At 48.3% G+C, this 20,022-nt stretch overlaps 1 protein-coding gene across 3 annotated transcripts in view; it reads left to right on the plus strand.

The window, feature by feature from the left end:
- LOC139277374 (protein SSUH2 homolog) overlaps positions 1-20,022 on the plus strand; it is a 93,341-nt gene that overhangs the window by 68,617 nt on the left and 4,702 nt on the right. For all 3 annotated transcript variants that reach the window (XM_070895753.1, XM_070895754.1, XM_070895755.1), the window contains exons 5-11: positions 989-1,049; positions 3,668-3,792; positions 6,270-6,332; positions 7,770-7,855; positions 9,771-9,863; positions 12,990-13,095; positions 15,062-15,169. In XM_070895753.1, coding sequence (XP_070751854.1) covers positions 989-1,049; positions 3,668-3,792; positions 6,270-6,332; positions 7,770-7,855; positions 9,771-9,863; positions 12,990-13,095; positions 15,062-15,169 — 642 coding nt within the window. The remainder of the gene's footprint in view (positions 1-988; positions 1,050-3,667; positions 3,793-6,269; positions 6,333-7,769; positions 7,856-9,770; positions 9,864-12,989; positions 13,096-15,061; positions 15,170-20,022) is intronic.

The following is a 20,022-nucleotide window of genomic DNA, read 5'->3' on the forward strand; positions in this document are numbered from 1 at the left end:
AGGACAGTGCCTTAAGGGAAGTCGTACACCAGCAGGGGTCACTGCTTTACGAAGAGGAGGATGAAGGGGGAAAATTAGATTTATTTTGTCCCCTTTCTGTTGCTCCTCTTGTGCCCTGAAGATGCTGCCTGTTACCGGCTTCAGTTTTGAGGAGGCCGGAAACCTTCCAATAGTTTGCCCAACACTCCATTCAACATGCGAGCCTGGACCTGGGGTTCGCAAACTCTGAACCAAATTCCAGACATTTTGGGCTGGGTTTCTCGGTCCTCCTCGCCCCGGAGCAGCATGAAAGGTAGCGGTGAGGTCTCCAGCGCCCTGTTGCCACCCTCCGATCCGGTTTTGCGGCAAGCGCTGAGCAGCGCCACTGGGAAGAGCTGCGCCAGGTGTGCAACGCCCCTGATTGCGACACCGCCGCGAATTTGCGCTCCCGCCTGACCCGTCCGCCCGGAAGTGCGCCCACAATGATCGCCTGGCAAATCAGGGCGATCCAACCATCCCTTGTTGTGGCGGCGTGAGCAATGTTTTGGGAATGTTTTTGTGTTTTTTTAAGCCCCCCCCCCCTCGCCCGCGCCCCCCCACCAGGCCTCTCGGAGCGGAGTGCTGGCTGGCACTTCAGTTCGCGAGTTTCCCATCCTTGTGCCAAGAGAGGTGTACAACACCTCCCTTAGCGCTGTGCCCCCTGATGCAGGGCCCAGCTGCTCAAATTTAAATACTAAAGCGCAGATTATTCCCGGCTGGTAACTTTCCCGCCCCACCTCCGTTTTCGCCCTGAAAACAGAAAATCCAGCCCCATATCCGGACTGCAGGCGAGATCGTTGCTGACCAGCACCTATAACAGAACAGGACACCAGTAGCACTCACAGGCTAAAACAACACATTTTGACTATCTCTCTTGTCCCTTCGTATGATGCGTAGCACTGTGCAAAACACTTTGAGGTTCATAAATGAAAAAATGTGATGGTTTATTTAACTTCCTCTTTCATTTCAGTATCGCCTTGATACCTTCACTGAATCCAGATCGCCTGAATGTAAAAGTGAACCTTTTCACAGTGAGTACGGTTAGACAATCCCAGGCCCCAATGTTAGCTTGGAAGCGGGGAGGGAACAGGGGCGGGGGCTGTTTTGAAGTCGAGAATCCGGAACATCGAGTCTCCCTTGGGTTCTGCCGACTGTAACGGCAGGGCCTGAATAGCATTTTGTGCCTTCGTTTGCCAGCTGCAGCCAGCCAGATTGAGAGGCTGACTGACTGTCCAGCGGGTAAGCCTCCAGTACCAGGCCACAGCCGAGGAGCGACGAGGACGAAGGTATCGGAGGTCTCGGGGGTTGAGATCACAAGGGCCTCGCTAGAGGGTGGACGATCGGAAAGGACTCAGGAGGAGATCAGAAGGGCCAGTGGTGGAGATTGAAAGGTCAATGGTGGAGATCGGAAGGGTCAGTGGTGGAGATCGAAGGGTCAGTGATGGAGATCGAAGGGTCAGTGATGGAGATCGAAGGGTCAGTGATGGAGATCGAAGGGTCAGTGGTGGAGATCGAAGGGTCAGTGATGGAGATCGAAGGGTCAGTGGTGGAGATCAAAGGGCCAGAGGTGGAGATCGAAGGGTCAGTGGTGGAGATCAAAGGGCCAGAGGTGGAGATCGAAGGGTCAGTGGTGGAGATCGAAGGGCCAGTGGTGGACATCGGAAGGATCAGTGGTAGAGATCGAAGGGTCAGTGGTGGAGATCGGAAGGATCAGTGGTAGAGATCGAAGGGTCAGTGGTGGAGATCGGAAGGGTCAGTGATGGAGATCGGAAGGGTCAGTGATGGAGATTGGAAGGGTCAGTGATGGAGATCGGAAGGGTCAGTGATGGAGATCGGATGGGTCAGTGATAGAGATCGAAGAGTCAGTGATGGAGATCGAAGGGTAAATGGTGGAGATCGGAAAGGTCAGGGGCAATATTCCCCCTAATTACTTTTTGGTGCACAGGCCCTTTAAGGGGCTGCACGGCCTATTCACAGTTAACATTGGAAAAGCCAGTCGGGACCAGCAGAGAGTTGCTTGACCATCTGGCTGCACAGCTTAGAGGGAATGTTGGTCGGGGAGGAGATCGGGGCCACAGCCAGGGAGCGAGGGAGTGAGCAATCGGAAAGACTGCGGTGGGAGGTCGTGGCTCGGAGGGACATTGTGGCTTGGGGAGTGGGGGTCTAAAAGGCATTTACCTGCTCGATCCAGCAGTTCTTGCCTCCCTTTAGCATGCAGAAAACAAGCGCAGGCAGCGGAAGGAGCGTGCGGCAAACCAGACTCCCCACCCACCCTTTCCTCCAACCATTGTTTGTCCCACCTGTGACAGAGACTGTAATTCCTGCATTGGACTGTACAGCCACCTGAGAACTCACTTTTAGAGTGTAAGCAAGTCTTCCTCGATTTCGAGCGACTGCCTATGATGACATTTATCAAATCCATGCTGGCTGTCTTTGCTTAGCTACGATTTGTCCAAGTGCTCAGTAACTCTAACCCTAATGGCAGATTCTAGTAGCTCCCCCACAACTGATATTAAATTGACAGACCTGTAGTTACCTGGTTGCTCTTTCCCATCCTACTTAAATAATAGCAAATTTCCGAATTAACGGCACATTCCTGAATGAAGATACAGCCAATATTAGATAACTGGGGCTATACTGACTTGTGGAACTGATTTTAGGTTAGATCCTCAGAGAGCAAGAGAATGGAAAAACTGCGATGATGCAAATCAAGTTACGCTACATCATCATGTCACATGTTCTGACATCTCTAGCTCCCCAAACAAAAATGACTTGCAACACATTTTTTCACAAAGCTTTTATTTGGACACTGCTTTAACCGGTATCTGGCATCTGTGAGCAGGCTTTCTGTGTTTTGGTCTCCTTATCTAAGGAAGGATATGCTTGCCATGGAAGGAGTGCAACGAAGATTCCCCAGACTGATTCCTGGGATGGGGGGATTGTCCTCTGGGGAGAGATTGAGTAGACTAGGCCTATATTCTCTAGAGTTTAGAAGAATGAGAGGTGATCTCATTGAAATAAAATTCTTACAGGGCTTGACAGGGTAGATGCAGGGAGGATGTTTCCCGGGGCTGGGGAATCTAGAACCAGGGGTCACAGTCTCAGGATAAGGGGTCGGCCATTTAGGACTGAGATGAGGAGAAATTTCTTCACTCAGAGGGTAGTGAATCTTTGGAATTCTCTAACCCGGAGGGCTGTGGAAGCTCAGTCTTTGCTATATTCAAGACAGAGATTGATAGATTTTTGGGTATTAAGGGAATCAAGGGACATGGGGATAGCGCTGGCAAGTGGAGTTGAGGTAGAAGATCAGCCATAATCTCATTAAATGGTGTAGCAGGCTCGAGGGGCCGAATGGCCTACTCCTGCTCCTATTTCTTATGTTCTTATGTTCTGTGTTTGCTCTGCTAAACATGGCTCCTTTAGCCTGAAGCGAGACTTATAATACCATGATAAACTGAGTCTACAATCTTCCACTGGCGTAAGGGAGCTGGGTCTGGTGATGCAAACCCCGGGAGCTGGCTCACAAGCACCAGTCCTCAGAGCCCTGAGCTGAAACAGTGGCAGTGCTAAAGCAGCAAAGATCAACACCTCTTTAATTGTGATTTGAATACAAAGGTAACACTTTTCTGTCGCTCGCTCCCCTCTCCAGGTCAGACCGTTGACAACTGTGGCTTTGGACCCCCTCCCCTTCCCTGGGACGTGGTGGTTGACACTCCAACAATGTTTGAGAAGAATAAGAAGACGATAAAGGTGCCTCACACTGGGTCTGTAAAGGTACGGCAACTTGGAGCCAAGGCCAGACCCGGCAAACATAACCCTAAGGACTGAACCAAGTTAAGGCTGACCCATACTATGATATATAGGATGCAGGCCCACCACAAGGAGGATTGATTCACTGGCTTCAGAGGCAAAGTCCCGATAGCAACTAGGGCAACTGGCAACCATGGGCAATACCTTGCTAATTTGTTCTGGCGCCAGGCATACAGCCCAGCAATGGGACTTGGATACTGTCGGGCTGAAATTGCCCCTTTATTAAGGCCTCTGACCGCCGGAAAGTGGCTTCATGGGGCGACGCAGAATGGCCGCCGACTCTCCGCGGAGGGGCCACCATTTTAGAAATCAGCCTTCCTCAGGAGTGAAGCGGTGTCCGGGACCACTTGGCCCGTTTTCCTCCCCCGGGCTGTGCACCGGCCGACCCCTTACCGTCTGGCGGGGACCCCCTCGCGAAATTGCCCTGCGGGAGCAGCCCCGCCACCGACCGGTGCCCCCGACAGCTTTTGCTGCCGGTGCACTCTGTGAAATGGCGGCACAGCCGCCCTTAAAGGGGAAGGCGCATTGCTGCGGCCGCAGTGTTATTTATTTTTGTCGGCTGATTGCCAGGTCAGCCTGACAATTAGGCCCCTGGGTTCGGCCGGGCCGCCAACAGGCAGTCTGGCACCTCCTCCCTGGTGGCCCAGTGGGCGGCACTGAAGTGACTGCAGAGTTCTCAGCGGCTCTCCCCTTTAACTGAGGAGGTGAGACGTTGTGACACGTCAGCGACGCACTGACGTCATCAGCACGGCACTGATGACTGATCGGGGCGGCAGACCCGTTGTGAAGGCACTTCCGTTCCTCACCATGGAGAAAAAAGAACAAAGTGCTGAATTTCTCCGGTATCTCCACCCAAAAACTTTTTAAAAACGGTAGGTGTCCCCGTTTCTGGTGGAGGGCAATTTCTACCCCTATAAGCCTATAGGAGCCTTCCTCTTACAATGGGGCAGGTTCATGGCCATACTTTAGTTAGCAATGGAAGAAAAGCTTCTGATTGTGGTACGTTCTTATTATTATGTATGCCTATATTACTTCAATGGAACTATAAATCAGGAGAGATGTTAAATAGGCTGCCAATTCACTTTCACCCGTTTTACACTATCAAAATTACCCCACTCCTCACCTAGTGTCTCTACTTTCCAGTAAAAAGGGAGCAGCCTCCATTTTAACCCCGAACGTTTAGAAAATTATAAAAAGCCAAAGATTAAATCTTAATTTAGCCAAGTGTGAACCCAGACAATGAGTGTGTTTTGATGTTCGACTCGGGAGTCATTGCATGTACTTTGTGGCATCTCTGGATTGCGTGAGGAGTGGGAGCCCTGGCCACTTACTATCCTGAGTGAGATCAGGGTTTTCTTTTAGAGAACTTCTTATTTTCTTCACTCTCCTCCAAGAACGAGGCACAGCCAGGTCCATGGTCATCTCCACAGCTACAGTCAATTCCAATTCTTGATCAATGAACCAAAGGGTCCTTCAGCAATGCAGGGAGGAACCCAGTCTCAAGCATCAAAGTCAGCAGCATTCCTGGCACCTCTCGAAACTTTCAAACTCCTCTTTCAGTAGTGTTTTTTTAAAGATGTGAATTTATGTTTGTCAAGGGGTGTGAATAATGGGGAAGGGGAATCCACTCCCATTTCAGCCAACCAGTGTCAGTGTGAAGCACTCCCACGTTAAACCCAGCACCATTAAATACAGAAACAACTACTCCACTCTGCTCCAACCACATGCCATCATCAGAGTGCCTCTGCAGCTCCAATGTGGCATTTTCCCATTTCCCTCAAAAGCCACCCCACCACTTTGAGTGAGACGGCCAATTTATGCAGAATTAGGACAGTTTTGTGGCACGGGTCGGTGCGTACAAAGAGCCAAAATTAATTTTCCATAGGATCCCTACAGTTAGGAGACAGAAGAGATTTTCATCCCATCAGTCCGGGCTGGACATACACCCAGTGAAAGGCCATTGTCTAGCTCAGCTCACCACCCAGGCCCGATTGAGTAGTTTTTAAGGTGCCATTCGAACCTTTGATACATGTTGCTAAAGTAATGATGGGCATCTTATTGGACTGGCTGATCTAGCCTATTTTGAGAAATCATGCAGCCCTTTATATTATTTATCCCGCGCTTTCCCTTTGATTTCCTCCTACTTCCCACCCCCACTCCTTTCTTGCAGGCAGTGACTCATGTTGGGGTATAGCTCCATGGGCACTAGCAACCATGCTTCATGTGTTAGCCAGCCTGAGAGCCACACCTCACCTAGAATACGAAGACGTATTGTACATATCACACTGTGGTGCCTTCAGGGGATGAAGGGAGGGTCGAAAAAGTTGGTGCAAAAGATCATCCTCTCAACTTGCTTCCATTTTGGAAATTTCAGCAAATATCCGAACCGATCTGAGAGCTGGGGAACAGCACTCACTTTATTTGAATATGTTTTCTTTCAGGGATGCCACAAATGTATGGCCATGGGTAAAGCCCCGTGTAGTACGTGCTCTCAAACAGGACGGGTAAGTAAACAAAGAACTAACTCGCATTCATATAGCAGCTTTCACATCCTCAGGGCGTCCCAAAGTGCTTCACAGACAATGAATTAGCTTTTGAAGTGCAGTCACTCTTGTATTTAGCTAGACACAGCTGCCAATTTATGCCCAGCAAGATCCCACAAACGTCATTGAGACAAATGACCAAGTTAAGCTATTTTGGAGATGCTGGTTGAGGAATAAACGTTGGTTGGGACACCGGGAGAACCAAATTGCTCGTACTTGAATATCACCACGGGAACCTTTATATTCACCTTGAGAGGTGGATGGGGCATCAGTTCGACGTCTCATCTGAAAGACGGCACCTCCGACAGTGCAGCACACTCTCAGTACTGCACTGGAGCGTCAGCCGAAACTATGTGCCCAAGTACTGCAGTGGGGTAAGAATCCATCACCATCTGCCTCAGTGAAGAGAGTGCCTACACTGCTCCACCTCCAATGTCGGGAACACACATTGCCAAATTCTGCACTCCCAGCTTGCCATTTTACATTCACCGACTCAAATTGGCAATTTTGGAACATGCACTGTATTGCATGTGTGTGTTTATGGGTGTCAAGTGAGGTCAGATTGGGTCTAGGTTTACCTCTCAGTAAACCAGCCGGCCAACACTCACTGTCGAAGCTTGTGTGTGCAGAGTAGTCAATTGGCCGAAGTGGTGGAGGGTTCTAGGCACCTCTTGAAGCGTACCCCAACAAGAGCCAGCCAGTCCAGGTGTTAATGGGGCAGTTACAACCTCAAAATGGGGTTGGTAGCCTTAACGCCCCATTCAAAGGGACTTACCTCTGGGTGTTCAAAGCGCCTGCCGGTTTCAGGCCATTGGTCCCCTTTAATATGGAAATCAGGTCCTGTGACATAAATAGGACCTCAGTTGCCATTTTAGGTAGAAACTGGTTCCCCGGGCGATGGAAGAGAAGAGGGCCAGCAAAGGTAAATCTTGAATTATTTTTCTGAGCATCGGAGGAGCAAGAGTCCACAAAAATAATCTGGGTGTATGCCACCCCGGGACCCCCACTCTCTAGGATTGTGACTCCCCCCTTCCTCCCTGTGGTGAAAGCAACGAGCTGCTTTCCTTTGCTGAATCTGGCGAGCTGTGTCGAGATGGCTATATGGCATCCTGCAGCTCGCCTGGCGAATGTACACCAGACCAGGTCCTGAACATCATGGGTGGAGGCAGAGGGCCTGTGGGGGAGGGGGGGAGCACTTCTCTGCTGGACCAGCTCGCTCCGCCACCCAATAATCAAAATGGACCCCATTGAGTTGAGTGCGAGGGAGGGATTTCTTCTCCTGGCCCCATTGAACAGGTCCTTTTTAAGCTGATTTGCTCGGGCATCAATCCATAAGTATACGAGGCGCTAGTTTTGTGAAATATATTGAAGTAACACCGAGCCGTTTTGTAACTACAGGTGAAATGCAGGAATTGTCATGGTAACGGAACTCAGCCTGACAGTGAGGACAGATGTGACCAATGTTTGGGTAGTGGGATACAAAGGTAAGGATGTTGAATTGGGGACCTAAGAATGTAAGCGAGCGAGCCCAGAATGCAGCAGGCGATTCCTTCTGTCTGTGAGAATGCTGTAATGTTATGACCCAGTTGTGCTGCTCACTTTGTGGCCAAACGGGCAGTGACTCACTGCCGAAATTGACACTTTGGCTTCAGGCGTGAGACCCTCAAAAGCAGCTGATCTTTGACAGCCAGGGCTGCACATCAGCTACACAATACATCATGACGTTTTGGCTGAAAGGAAATCCTACGGCCAGCCTCTGTGCTTCCGTGCTGTGTTCAGTACGAGTTGCTCTGTTGATGCTAGGATAGTTTGTTCCTATTAGCTATGCTGGATTTGAACTGGAGAGAGAGTCATACAATACCATAATGTGACTCATGCACCACCTACACCGGTCCCCACTGGCCAGGGTTTCTGATCCACCAACCTTTGCGACTGTGGGATGTTTGACTAAGCTCATCTTCAGTGGTATATCCTCTGTTTTTATTGCTGTCCAGTAAAAGAGACCAGAGTTGTACAAATTAGGAGGCAGGGTTGCCCTGAACTCCATAGAATAAGGAAAGGATCCGATTAGAATAGAACTAATTCCCCTGGCTTTCTCCCCATCCTGTGGGGAAGTGCCTGGTCTTTTAATGGCAACTGTCTGCAGTGGCATGATTGGAGTCAGTGTGCGAAGGGTCGCAGGCACAGACCCAAACCTCAAGACTCCAGTTTGCAGCATAACTGCGAGTGACCCTCAAGCAAAACTTGTAAAGTTCAACAAAATATCATGAGTAATACCGCTCATGGAGCTCCACAAGAAGTCAAATGCATCGTAAAGTCAGCTGAGATATAATTACCAATGTGGATGCATTCATACTATGACTCAATTTATTGGATTACTGGAATTAATTCATTATTTAATAAACAACAAGTAATATATGGCCAATTGGCCATTACTTTGTTTGTTAGACATATAAACCAGCAGATGGCATAATCCCCTGTAAGACAGATTTTTGGCAGCCACCTCGGGGCCGAAATTCACCTCCGCACGAAACGCTGTGCACCGACCGTTTTCAAGGTTGCCGCAATGGGTGTGGCAGCCGATCCGGAGAAATCCAGCTCCTTGAACTTTTTTTTCAAGTGGGGCGGAAGTGGCCTCACCATGGAGGCGGAAGTGGGGGTGGAGCGGAGTGGGCGTCACTAGCGGGGCGGAAGTGAGGGCGGGACATAGTCTCCGCCGCTGTCAGTCATCAGCGCTGTGCCGATGACATCATCGCGTTGGCGCGTCACAACGTCTCTCCCCTTCAGTTAAAGGGGAGGGTCGCTGCGAGCTCTGCATCCCTTTCAGTTAGGTCTACTGGGCCACCAGGGAGGGCTTCGGCCGGGCCAGTGGACTGGCACTCAAGAAGGGGTGCTGGGCTGCCGGGCTGCCGGGCTGCCGGGCTGCCGGGCCGAACGGCCGAACCCGGGGGGATGGGGGGGGGATAATTGTCGGCCCGACCTGGCAGTCGGCCGACAAACAAATAAATAGAATGGCGTCGCAGGCAGCGCCATTTTCAGTTTAATGGTGACCGCACTGCCAACCAACAAGGAGTGCACTGACACACAAAGCTGTCGGGGACACCGAGCGATGGCCGGGAGACTTTGGCCGGTGAATTTCCCTCCTGGGGCGGCTCCGTTGCGGTGCGCACTCTGGTGACGTCTTTAGGACGGATCTGCAGGAGGGGGGCGGATTGTCACACTGCAGCAAAAAGCCCCGAGGTGAACTTAGCGAGCATCGGCCAGGCCGCTGCAAGTTGCCGCCATTCGGTACTCACGCCGTGGCCACCTCTCTCAGGCAGCCAGAGGCCTTATTGGGAGGCTGAATTTTGGCCCCGTGAGATATAAACCATATATCACGAGTTTCTGATTTTCCCCTAGTTGTGAGTCCTGTTCTGGATGTGGCCGTCAGACCTGCACCGAGTGCGAGGGCCAAGGACAGTTGTTTTGCTACATTCAGTTGACAATAAAATGGTGAGTTGTGTTTTTGTTTCTTAAGCAGACGTTGGGGGTGTTCAGTCCATGAGGGGCTGGTCTGCCATATTTGCTCGCCACAGTGCACATCACATCAAAATTTCAAATGCTTTCACCAAATACAGTGTGACAAGATTTGACCAAGAGGCAGCTAAAACTATGTGTATATTTTCAATATTGAAATACTATGGGGCCGAAATTGGTGGCCTTACTGCCCACTGCTGCCGAGTTTTTTTTTTTGCCGCTCCCCCTTCGGTGACAGATTCCTCCAGGTCTGCATCCGGCGGGAGGGGAGTACCGCCAGGAACCGCCCGCTGACGGCCAAGTCGCGTAAGTTTTTCAGTATTCCCCCCCCTCCCTGGGCCCGACTTAATCCTCGGCAGCACGTTGGCGAGGATGGCATTTGCCGCTGAGATAGAGAGCTCATGCCTGCTGCTGCCCAGATTGACGGCGTAAACCGTTGTTTGGTCACCGGGCGGTACTGCTATCTCTTTTACAGGAATCTTCCTGGCAAAGTACCGCCCAGTCTCTCGGCGGTCATTGGCTGTCGTTTCTGCAGCACTTGGGCGAGTCTTGCCTTCCACCAAGTTCGGGCCCTAAATTTGGCTCCAACCCCGAGCCCTCAAAGCTTATCTGGTGAATAGTTCACCGAGCTGACAAGTAAGGTTAGAATCGTGTTGGGAGCACAACAGTGCCCCTCATTGGGAAGAGATAAATTGGGCAGAGCTCATTCTCCTGTTTGCTCTCCAGCATCGCCTGCTGGAAATGTATGGATATTGGGTGAGTTCAGGATCGAGCTCCAATCTGATTAAATAGGTCACAGGTCACACCCTCTTACTGTCTGGGTTCAAACAAGAATAATGGCTACAGCAATATAAAAGCAAAATACTGCGGATGCTGGAATCTGAAATAAAAACAGAAAATTCTGGAAATCTCAGTGGGTCAGGCAGCATCTGTGGAGAGAAAAACAAAGTTAATGTTTTGGGTCAACGACCCTTCGTCAGAATAATGGCTACTTACGCAAGCTACCAAGGGAGAACCAATGCCCTTGGAACTAAGACACAGGAAGTAGTTTGCACCTTCACGAGGGGAGGAGCGAGCAATGTCGAGGGATATAATTACACATTCTGGCTCAACTCCCACAGTGTTGCTCAGGACAATGTCCTTTGTAACCGCATGCAATGCATGGTGTATTATTATAGGAAATGAGCAGTGTTTGCATCTTGATTGCCCTTTCTTAATAGATATAATGGAACTTATAGATGTCCAGACAGAAACGGAGTGACTCCTGCCAACGAACCGGAAGCTGTGCAGCAGCATTCTGCTCTTAACTGTCAGGTCCCAAACTAAAAAAATAACATTCACAACGGACGGAGTTCTGCATAAATTCCCACTCTAGTGTTTTTTTTCCCTTGTTGGAAATAATTTTATTATAAAGAAATGCAAATAAAATTAAAAACGTGCATCAATTTTTCATTTGCAATTTGATTTATAAACACTCAACGAGCAGGATAATGTTCACAGCTTTTTCTGCCCGACTGCCTTTTTGAATTAGAGACGGTTCCACATTGAGAATAGCTGAAATTCCTCAGCCCAAAGTTCCAGGCTCAACTTAGCTCAAGTTTTATATGTTTCTCTCTTTTTTTAAGATCTCTCCTGTCATCCAAACCAGGATGCATGCTCAACTTCACCGTTAAACCCGCCAAGTCTTCCCGTCCAAATATTGATATCAAATCATGGTCATTAGCATTTCACACACATTAGGATTTTATGAACAGTTACTGCCCTTTCCTAAACCCTTGGGGACTGTGGCCACATATGCGAAGCAGGGCTGTGAGTTATTCAAGTGACCAGCAAAATTAACACAATTTCCATTCTATCAAAATGACTGCTGGCTACAAAGTCCGGCAAAAACAACCAAGAAACCTTTTGGCTAAGATCATGCGTAACTGACCTGACAGGGGAGTAACCATGACCCCAAAGTGGTTCTCCCTGGATCAGGAAGGTGGTTCTCCTATGCTTTTTGGAAATAGGAGGTGGGTGGGGTGGCTTGACCCATCCACCTCCACGGAGGTGTGTGGGGGGCCTGACCCATCCACCTCCATGGCACGAACCTGGTATTGCAGTACTTCCAGGAATGGTGCAGTGGCTCTCGGCCTTTTGGCTAAGAGCATTGGCGCAGAGTGATCCTTGATGTGTGCAAAGTGACCTCTGGCGTTTGTGATTTGACAAAGAATTGGAAAGATTGGCAACGGAAAATTTAAAAAATAAATAAAAATAAAATAAAAAAAAAAACAACCAAGAGACCATTGGAACTGCGCATGGGCAATGACTTTGTTGTTGGCAGCAGTTGCGTCCATAAAGAAAAGCTGTCTGGTCTTAAGGTGAAGCTATGGCCCTGTCCCTTTAAGACTACTGAACTGAAACAGATCAAAAATCTGAATTAGTCTTTGGTCAACAACTACGTGTGGGAAACCATTCGAAATAGTCACATCCTGCGATCAGTTCAAGGTGAATTGCTGCTGCCGAGAAAGGTTTGTCTAGTCTGGCAGCTGCTTGTAAGTCAATGGTTTCTTCCCTCTGGGATAGGTTATGTTATCACAGTCAGCAGCAACCAGCAGGAAATCATTGACTTTCACACTTCTTTTACACTTTTTTTTTTCTTAAGGTGGCTCAATTATGTTTTGATGATGTTTCATGATTATGGCATTTGAGCCAATCAGGTGATAGTGTGACACACACTTTTCATGTGTGACACTTTCAAGAGTGACACTTTGAGGTGTGACAGACTCGCTGGACTTTTAAGAGGTCACGATGCAAGACTCTGTTCCAAGATGGAGCCTCTCTAGACAGGAGCGTGGGTCAGAAATGGCTGTAACATTATCGGAATCGATTCTGCAACCTATACGCTCATCCAGTGAGGCTCCACACCAGGAATAGAGCTCTGCTAATATACCCTGTCAATATATGGATAGACAGATATTTAATTGGAACAAAACTGTACACAGTTTTACTGAGGTACCAAGTGAAATGCATTTCATATTTTGAAAGAGGAAATGTAAAAGCGAGAGACATTTCTGTTGAAGTGTTGAAAGGGTTGTCATTGTCCTCTCCTTCCTTCAACAGGGAAAACAACAAATTTGAACATATCGTTGAGCAGCAATGTGAACTTCCTACAAAGGTCCTCAAGAAAGTCAAGGGGCAGAATCTCTTCACTGATCAACAGTTTCAGGTAAGAGGTTAAGTAGACAAGAGACTGAAAGACCTGTCATGGTGTCGAGTTGTTCCCACTTTGCCAGCGATGCAGTGGCTCCATTTTGAAAGGGGCCTACTGCTGGGTGTCCAAAGTGCCTGCCTGTTTCAGACGACAGTCCCCTTTTAATCTGAAAATCAGCCTCCTATCTTGTAATTAGGTGCCATTTTAGGTGGGAACTCATCCAATCCTGAGCCGAGCACACTCGACCAGTTCCACGTAGTGACAGAGCCAAAGAGGTCTGCCAAAGGTAAGGGCCGAATTATTTTTGTGGTCCCTGGAGTAGCATGCTCCACTGGGGCCACAAAATTAATCTGGGCTACTGCCATCCCGGGACTTCCGGGATCGTAACCACCACCCCCCCCCCACACCCCACCACCCCCCCCCCAAATCATACAACTTACCTTGCAGGCTAGATCCTCGGGCCTCAATCTGGCCAGCTTCATCAGGATGCCTGTCTGGCTCCCCACTGGCCACTTGCCAAATTTAAATGAGGCCGGGTCCTCAAAATCGTAGTGACCACTCTGCCGTGGGAACGGGTGAGTGACCTGTCGCACAGAAGTCTAAATCGACCCCCTCTTGGTCTGTTGAAAATTCTTCTCACATGGGGTACTATATAAGGAAAGGATATACACATTAAGCGGTAGACCACTTAGAAGTGTTGATGAACAAAGGGATCTTGGCGTGCTTGTCCACAGATCACTGAAAGTAGCAGTGGATAAGGTGGTTAAGAAGGCATATGGATTGCTTGCTTTATTGGCCAAGGCATAGAATACAAGAGCAGGGAGGTTATGCTTAAATTGTATAATACTCTGGTTAGGCCACAGCTGGAGTACTGCGCGCAGTTCTGGTCGCCGTATTATAGGAAGGATGTGATTGCACTAGAGAGGGTGCAGAGTAGATTTACTAGGATGCAGCCTGGAATGGAGAATCTTAGCTATGAGGACAGATTGGATAGGCTGGGTTTGTTCTCATTGGAACAGAGGAGGCTGAGAGGAGACCTCATTGAGGTGTACAAAATTTTAAAGGGCCTGGATATAGTGGATAGCAAGGGCCTATTTTCCTTGCTGGAGGGGTCAATTATGAGGGGGCACAGTTTTAAGGTGGTTGGTGGAAGGTTCAGAGGGGATTTGAGGGGAGGCTTCTTCACGCAGAGGGTTGTGGGGATTCACTGCCTGGAAGGGTGTTGGATGCAGAAACCCTCACCACATTTAAAAAGTATTTGGATGGGCACTTAAAGTGCCGTAACCTGCAGGGTTACGGACCTAGAGTTGGTAATTGGGATTAGACTGGATGACCTTTTGTTGGCCGGCGCAGCTATAATGGTTAAGTACTGCAGGGAATCTAATACGGCCAGGGTGATCTGGACTAGTTTCGATCGCCTGCTTGGGTCGGAGAGGAATTTTCCCAGATTTTTTTCCCCAATTGGCTTGGGTTTTTATCTGTTTTTTGCCTCTCCCAGGAAATCACATGGCTCTGGTTGGGGCGGAGTGTAGAATGTTTCAGTGTAAGGGGTGTCGCAGTTGTGTGGGGTGGACTGGTTGGGCCGGGTGCTCTTAACCTTTCCACCATTGTTCATTGTTCATAGGTTTATATGTAACCTTCAGGGCTGCTGACCAAGGGCCGTGTGGCTTTGTCGGCCGGCGCAGACACAATGGGCTGAAATGACCACCTCTTACGCTGTAAACTTCTATGTTTCTATCCTGGGCTCAGAGTTAGTTGGAGAATGTAGAGTGTATCCATTTGTAATCTTTCCCTTGACATAACCAAGAACTCGCATTTAGTGCCTTTACAAGTCGTATTGCCAAAAACTCTGAAGTGTTTTATAGAGACCTTCATATTCCTTCACCAATCTTGCCTTGCTCTCGCGATACACTTTGCGACTGAATGTTTACATTTTTGTTCATGTCTTATCCCCATGTCACATTTCTTTCCTCCTTCCCAGGTGTTTCCTCTTGTGGGCTTCCCAGAGCCGAGGATTAACCAGGTCTCCCAACAGGGGATCCAGGAACATTGGGCTCAGTTTGGCAAGAAATCGCGTATAATCCAACAGGTGAGCAGTGAGGTGGAGCTACACAATGTGAAGCCACAACCTCACTTCAGAGAGGCTATCTGTGTGTGTGTGATGGTGTCGTTACCGACAAGCTGTGGCAAAGCTACTTCCATTTACTTGCAAAAAAATAGGATTCAATATTTTGTACAACAGGCTTAATAAATCATGCAATCGGGCCTTTGTCAATATTTTAAGCTCCAGGTTACATCATGCTGAAGCATATTACAGAGACCTGAGGTAATGAATCTTCTAATCAAGAGCACCACCAAACCTTGATCTAAATCAATTAATTACAAAACAATTTTTATAACGAGGTTTTATAAAGATGTTGCAGAAGCTTCAGCAGTTGTTGATCAGGTTGGCCCAATGTTAATGGGGAAGCGGGAGGGCGCGTGGGGAGCCCAGTAACGAGCAAAGACTAAGGCCCGGCACACGGACAACCCACTGATCTGAACGGCAGGGGCTGATTGAAATAAATCGATGCAGACTCCCGCCCAACTGCCATCAATTTCTCCCGCCATGTTTCCGTTGCTGGGCAACAGACAGTGCACAGCTCTCCTTGCGGTGAACTTAAAAATAGGTTGCGGTGCCGGTGATATCGGGCCACGCCTTTTGCACGTTAAGTAGGCCCCCGCTTTTAGCAGGAGCCTCGTCCAGGGTTGTAATTATTCCACCGGCCGGCAATGGGGTCGAAATGCTCGATCCCGATGTTGTAATCACTGCCCGCGACCCCCCACTCTCTCGCCCGTCAGGGTGGGTTAAAATCAAGGTCATTGTAAGAACTTCCCTTTGGGGTGAGTTCGGGGGCACTATGCGGGCGGGTTCAGGGGCACTATGCGGGCGGGTTCAGGGGCACTATGCAGGCGGGTTCAGGGGCACTATGCGGGCGGGTTCAGGGGCACTATGCGGGCAGGTTCAGGTGCAATGCGGGCAGGCTCGGGACGCTATGCGGGCAGGTTCAGGAGCGTTATGTGGGCGGGTTCGGGGCAATATGCGGGCGGGTTCGGGGGCGCGATGCGGGCGGGTTCGGGGGCGCGATGCGGGCGGGTTCGGGGGCGCGATGCGGGCGGGTTCGGGGGCGCGATGCGGGCGGGTTCGGGGGCGCGATGCGGGCGGGTTCAGGGGCGCTATGCGGGCGGGTTCGGGGGCATTATGCCAGCGGATTCGGGGGCACTATGCGGGCAGGTTCGGGAGCACTATGCAAACTCTCCGCGTAGCATTGATGCGTTTCAACACCCCTCCCCTTCCATTAAAGGGGAGGGATACTGTGAACTCTACAGGCCCTTTGAAGGCATCCATAAGAACATAAGAATTAGGAACAGGAGTAGGTCATCTAGCCCCTCGAGCCTGCTCCGCCATTTACCAAGATCATGGCTGATCTGGCTTTGAACTCAGCTCCACTTGCCCGCCCGCTCTCCATAACCCTTAATTCCCTTATTGGTTAAAAATCTGTCAATCTGTGATTTGAAAACATTCAATGAGCTAGCCTCAACTGCTTCCCTGGGCAGAGAATTCCACAGATTCACAACCCTCTAGGAGAAGAAATTCCTTCTCAACTCAGTTTTAAATTGGCTCCCCCCTATTTTAAGGCTGTGCCCCCTAGTTCTAGTCTCCCCGACTCTGCCTCTATCTAGTCTATCCCTTTCATTATTTTAAATGTTTCTATAAGATCACCCCTCATCCTTCTGAATTCCAACGAGTAAAGACCCAGTCTACACAATCTATCATCATAAGGTAACCCCCTCATCTCCGGAATCAGCCTAGTGAATCGTCTCTGTACCCCCTCCAAAGCTAGTATATCCTTCCTTAAGTAAGGTGACCAAAACTGCACGCAGTACTCCAGGTGCGGCCTCACCAATACCCTGTGCAGTTGCAGCAGGACCTCCCTGCTTTTGTACTCCATCCCTCTCGCAATGAAGACCAACATTCCATTCACCTTCCTGATTACCTGCTGCACCTGCAAACTAACTTTTTGGGATTCATGCACAAGGACGAGAGGTGGGCACCGGAGGGACTGGAGTGCATCATCATGCCCGGCAACCAAATTTTAATTTGATTTTACGTTTTAAAGTTTAATTTGTTTTAATTGCCGGTGCTTTTAGTGTCCCCCTTCCCTTTTATAGGGGGCACCGGAGAAATTGTGATTTTAGTGCCCAAAAAAAAAACAAAAAAAAAAACAAAAAACACAAAAAAAAAACCAAAAAAAAGGAAAAAAGGGCCTTGTAAATGTCTGGTGTGTCACCCAGGTCGGGTGGCACAGTTTAATGTTTATGTTTTCGCAGGTAGACTCTAAAAGAGTTTCATGCACAAGGACGAGAGGTGGGCACCGGAGGGACTGGAGTGCATCATCATGCCCGGCAACCAAATTTTAATTTGATTTTACGTTTTAAAGTTTAATTTGTTTTAATTGCCGGTGCTTTTAGTGTCCCCTTCCCTTTTATAGGGGGCACCGGAAAAAATTTGATTTTAGCGCCCCAAAAAAAAACCGAAAAAAAGGGGCCTTGTAAATGTCTGCTGTGTCATCCAGGGCGGGTGGCACGGTTTAATGTTTTATGTTTTACAGATAAACTCTAAAAGAGTTTCATGCACAAGGACCCCCAGGTCCCTCTGCACCGCAGCATGTTGTAATTTCTCCCCATTCAAATAATATTCCCTTTTTTAATGTTTTTTTTTCCAAGGTGGATGACCTCACATTTTCCGACATTGTATTCCATCTGCCAAACCTTAGCCCATTCGCTTAACCTATCTAAATCTTTTTGCAGCCTCTCTGTGTCCTCTACACAACCCGCTTTCCCACTAATCTTTGTGTCGTCTGCAAATTTTGTTACACTACACACTCTGTCCCCTCTTCCAGGTCATCTATGTATGTTGTAAACAGTTGTGGTCCCAGCACCGATCCCTGTGGCACACCATTAACCACCGATTGCCAACCCGAAAAGAACCCATTTATCCCGACTCTCTGCTTTCTGTTAGTTAGCCAATTCTCTATCCATGCTAATACATTTCCTCTGACTCCGCGTACCTTTATCTTCTGCAGTAATCTTTTGTGTGGCACCTTATCGAATGCCTTTTGGAAATCTAAATACACCACATCCATCGGTACACCTCTATCCACCATGCTCGTTATATCCTCAAAGAATTCCAGTAAGTTAGTCAAACATGATTTCCCCTTCATGAATCCATGTTGCGTCTGCTTGATTGCACTATTCCTATCTAGATGTCCCGCTATTTCTTCCTTAATGATAGCTTCAAGCATTTTCCCCACTACAGATGTTAAACTAACTGGCCCAAAGTTATCTGCCTTTTGTCTGCCCCCTTTTTTAAACAGAGGCGTTACATTAGCTGCTTTCCAATCCGATGGTACCTCCCCAGAGTCCAGAGAATTTTGGTCGATTATAACGACTGCATCTGCTATAACTCCCGCCATCTCTTTTAATACCCTGGGATGCATTTCATCAGGACCAGGGGACTTGTCTACCTTGCATCCCATTAGCCTGTCCAGCACTACCTCCCTAGAGATAGCGATTGTCTCAAGGTCCTCCCTTCCCACATTCCTGTGACCAGCAATTTTTGGCATGGTTTTTGTGTCTTCCACTGTGAAGACCGATGCAAAATAATTGTTTAAAGTCTCAGCCATTTCCACATTTCCCATTATTAAATCCCCATTCTCATCTTCTAAGGGACCAACATTTACTTTAGTCACTCTTTTCCATTTTATATATCGGTAAAAGCTTTTACTATCTGTTTTTATGTTTTGCGCAAGTTTACTTTCATAATCTATCTTTCCTTTCTTTATTGCTTTCTTAGTCATTCTTTGCTGTCGTTTAAAATTTTCCCAATCTTCTAATTTCCCACTAACCTTGGCCACCTTATACACATTGGTTTTTAATTTGATACTCTCCTTTATTTCCTTGGTTATCCCTTCTCTTGCCGCCCTTCTTTTTCATTGGAATATATTTTTGTTGAGCACTATGAAAGAGCTCCTTAAAAGTCCTCCACTGTTCCTCAATTGTGCCACCGTTTAGTCTGTGTTCCCAGTCTACTTTAGCCAACTCTTCCCTCATCCCACTGTAGTCCCCTTTGTTTAAGCATAGTACGCTCGTTTGAGACACTACTTCCTCACCCTCAATTTGTATTACAAATTCAACCATACTGTGATCACTCATTCCGAGAGGATCTTTTACTAGGAGATCGTTTATTATTCCTGTCTCATTACACAGGACCAGATCTAAGATAGCTTGCTCCCTTGTAGGTTCTGTAACATACTGTTCTAAGAAACAATCCCGTATGCATTCTATGAATTCCTCCTCAGGGCTACCCCGTGCGATTTGATCAGACCAATCGATATGTAGGTTAAAATCCCCCATGATTACTGCCGTTCCTTTTTCACATGCCTCCATTATTCCCTTGATTATTGTCCGCCCCACCATGAAGTTATTATTTGGGGGCCTATAAACTACGCCCACCAGTGACTTTTTCCCCTTATTATCTCTAATCTCCACCCACAATGATTCAACATTTTGTTTTAGAGCCAATATCGTCTCATAACTGCCCTGATATCATCCTTTATTAACAGAGCTACCCCACCTCCTTTCCCTTCTTGTCTATCTTTCCGAATTGTCAGATATCCCTGTATGTTTAATTCCCAGTCTTGGCCATCCTGCAACCACGTTTCTGTAATGGCCACCAAATCATACCCATTTGTAATGATTCGTGCCGTCAACTCATTTACTTTGTTTCGAATGCTGCATGCGTTTAGGTCGAGTGTTTTAATACTAGTTTTGAAACCATGATTTTTAGTTTTGACCCTTCCTGCAGCCCCTTTATATCCATGAGGCCACCTGGGCTAAGGG

Source organism: Pristiophorus japonicus, chromosome 12 (genome assembly GCF_044704955.1).
Source record: "Pristiophorus japonicus isolate sPriJap1 chromosome 12, sPriJap1.hap1, whole genome shotgun sequence".
In the NCBI taxonomy this organism is placed as follows: domain Eukaryota; kingdom Metazoa; phylum Chordata; class Chondrichthyes; family Pristiophoridae; genus Pristiophorus; species Pristiophorus japonicus.